The 2,980-nt window shown below is 37.4% G+C and overlaps 1 protein-coding gene across 1 annotated transcript; it reads left to right on the forward strand.

The window, feature by feature from the left end:
* Positions 1-720: 720 nt before the first annotated feature.
* On the forward strand, positions 721-1,655 carry LOC131068593 (transcription factor bHLH147-like). Its single transcript, XM_058003822.2, has one exon. It carries the CDS (start codon positions 879-881, stop codon positions 1,452-1,454), a length of 576 nt encoding a protein of 191 aa, XP_057859805.2. The 5' UTR covers positions 721-878; the 3' UTR covers positions 1,455-1,655.
* The last annotated feature ends 1,325 nt before the right edge of the window (positions 1,656-2,980 follow it).

The raw sequence follows: 2,980 nt of genomic DNA on the forward strand, positions 1-2,980 counted from the left end.
TCCTCTCTTTGAAAATATATTTTCCCAATTATTATACCTTTGAAAATCGTCCTTAAGTCGCCTTAGATTCTCTCTTCAATACTTGTTATGAAAGTTTGTCGCAGTCTGCTGCGATACTGCTGGGCCGATTCCTTTTCCCTATTGTATGTAATGCTACGCTTCTAAGCCAACTTAGGCAAGGAGTGGAAGTTCATTATAAAATTCCTTATTTGAGGCTATAAAATTCACGTGATATAGCGAACGAAAAATACGAAAAAATAAGGTTGTAATCAACAACAATAATGTAGATGGGGTCCTTAGGGATCAATTTTTTATTAAGTGAGCGTAAGAATCGAGAAAAGGTAGCGTGCTTGGGACGCCAGAAGCTTCACCTATCGACGGATGGTGCTCGGTCATCTTCCTATTCTAAATAATCGCAAAGAGATAAATGTTGGTTTCAATTGGAAGAACAGATCGAACGTAAAATCAGCAGTCTATTCTCGGTAATATTTTGGGTAGCACCGACAAAACTTTCTCATGTCGTTGGAAGTGAAATGGTAACAAGTGTAATGGCAGTATCACCCAAGTGCTTCCCCGCGCATTCCTTTCCTTTTTTAATAATTTTTAAGCACTTTGTTTTTGAAAACCACCATAAAATCCCTCAGATTCTCCGTCAGACTTGGCGTATAAATCTGTGTCACTTTGCTCAACACACACGTTTTCTTCAATCCTGATGGCCCCATGGTTTTTATCTGATACGCCAGATCTCCTGGCCTTGTTTTGCATGGCTGTTTGATTAGTATCTCCTTTGTATGTAATGCTAAGCTTTTAGACCAAGCCGTTGTCAAAATAATTATTATTCTCTCTGATCAGCAAGAACTTTTCTGTATTTCGTCACCATGAATTCAAGTGGAGATATGACCTTAAGAAATCTTTATCTGAAGCGGCTTGTTGTGGCCCTAAATGCTCTTAACAAGCCTACCGCAAGCAATGCAGGCAATAAAGAAGAAGTTGTAAGATCAGCTCGTCATATTAAGCTGGCGGCAGATGTATCGCTCGCTCTCACTGTAAACTACACAACCTGGAGCCGCGCACTTCTCAATAGAATCTCTGGGGAAAAGAAAAACAGGCTTGTACTCAGAAAAATCGTGTGGCTGAAAAAGTTTCAAGCGTTAATTGCTCAGAAGACCAGACGCTATTCTCGTTTGAAGCGAACCCATATGATTTCGAATGAATTCAGAAACAAGGACAGTAAATCATTATACAGACTGTTTTGTTCTAAGAGAATGGATTCTGCGAAGTCATCGCCTGGAAGGCAAGTTAGAAAGCTGAAAAGCCTGGTGCCTGGTGGGAAATCAATGGACACATCCTCCTTGCTTGGAGAAACTGCCGATTACATCGCTTCTCTTACTATACAGGTATATGCTCTCAAATATCTTGCCATTTCTGCTAATAATACGGAACACCCAGTTTGATATTTTCTGTCACATTAGTTATAAAAGAATCCCGAAGAGAGAAAAATCTTTCATCAGTACATTTCTGGCGCAGTATAGATGCTTTTTCTTCTACGGAGGACACACATTATTTGGTTTTTCAGTCCAAAATGGTATTTTTTATTGTCAGCAACTGTAACTTATTCTTCAATCAGAGACTTCGAATGTTAAATTTGGATATAATTTTATTTGGTATTTTTTATTGTCAGCAACTGTATGTTATTCTTCAATTCAGAGACTTCGAATGTTAAATTTAGATATAACTTTATTTGCTTGCAAAGTTATATTATTTTTTCTTTAATATGGGTTTGCATCAGAAAGAATGACCACATAACTAGCTAGCTTTTGATAACGTTGTTTACTGCTTCAATTTTAAGATTCTTTCTTGTCCGCCAAAGACTCCGATTGGAGTCTGCAAGATTAAAAGGCTCAATCTACATTATGCAATGAACTTAGAAATTTTAAGAAGGTAAGCTGATATGCAATTGGTTGCATCCATTTCAACAGCTTTTTTGGTTTGTTTAACCAATTGAATTATGTGGTAGATGCTTTCACTATTCTTAATCATTTTATAAAGAATTGTTGTTATTAATTTCACAAGCAATTGTAGTGTCTTGTTCTTCGCTTTCTAAATAGTAAAGAATTATGGAAGCCAGAGTTTTACCATTTTCCTTCTCCAATTGGATGACAACAAAGAGAACTTCTACAAAAGTCAGCACCAAACCTGTAGGCCACATGGTGCCACTACAGGCAATTCTCTCGTAATGTCAACAGATGTCAATGACAAACCGACAAAATTTTACTCCCTACCAAAAGGAATAGGTAGTTTAATAAAGAACATGCCAACCATAAAAAAACCTGTAACATCTATATTAGACGACCCATTCAAATTCTCTGTGAATATAAATTTCAGTGTTGCGCAAAAATTTGACTTATCAATGCAGCCATGATTCAACAATCAGAAGCCTAGATTTCAATCATTTCTACATGTATGGTAGGAAATGTTACGTTTTGTGGTGATTGAATATCAAGGTGATGCAAATCTTATCAGGTGGTGATTTCAAATCTATTAAGACCTGGGAGAAGTTCCTCAACACTATCCTTTTGAGATCTCTGAGAGTGAATATATATAGAATTTTACACGAAAGGAACGATAAATTAATATAGAAATATACAGCTGAATTATGAAGCTGCCTTGCATGTGCATGAGTTAGTTGTACACAACGTGGGAAAGAACGTAAATAAAGTTTAGTCTTATGTAGTGCCAGTTTGAAGCTTCCTACCACTGATTTTGAGCAAACTCTCCTCTTCCATTATTCAACTCAAGAATTAGACTACACGCAATAAACAAAATCCTCCATCGCCAAGGAAAGCACATTGTGCTATGAGAAAATTAAAAACAGTAGAAGGCCCAATGTTATGAGCACTATAAAAGGAAATAACTAAATGGGCGAGTCGGCTGGGGGGAGGGCTAGCAACTATCGAGTGGAGGGGGGCCCCCGGCTGGG

Source organism: Cryptomeria japonica, chromosome 3, assembly GCF_030272615.1.
Source record: "Cryptomeria japonica chromosome 3, Sugi_1.0, whole genome shotgun sequence".
In the NCBI taxonomy this organism is placed as follows: domain Eukaryota; kingdom Viridiplantae; phylum Streptophyta; class Pinopsida; order Cupressales; family Cupressaceae; genus Cryptomeria; species Cryptomeria japonica.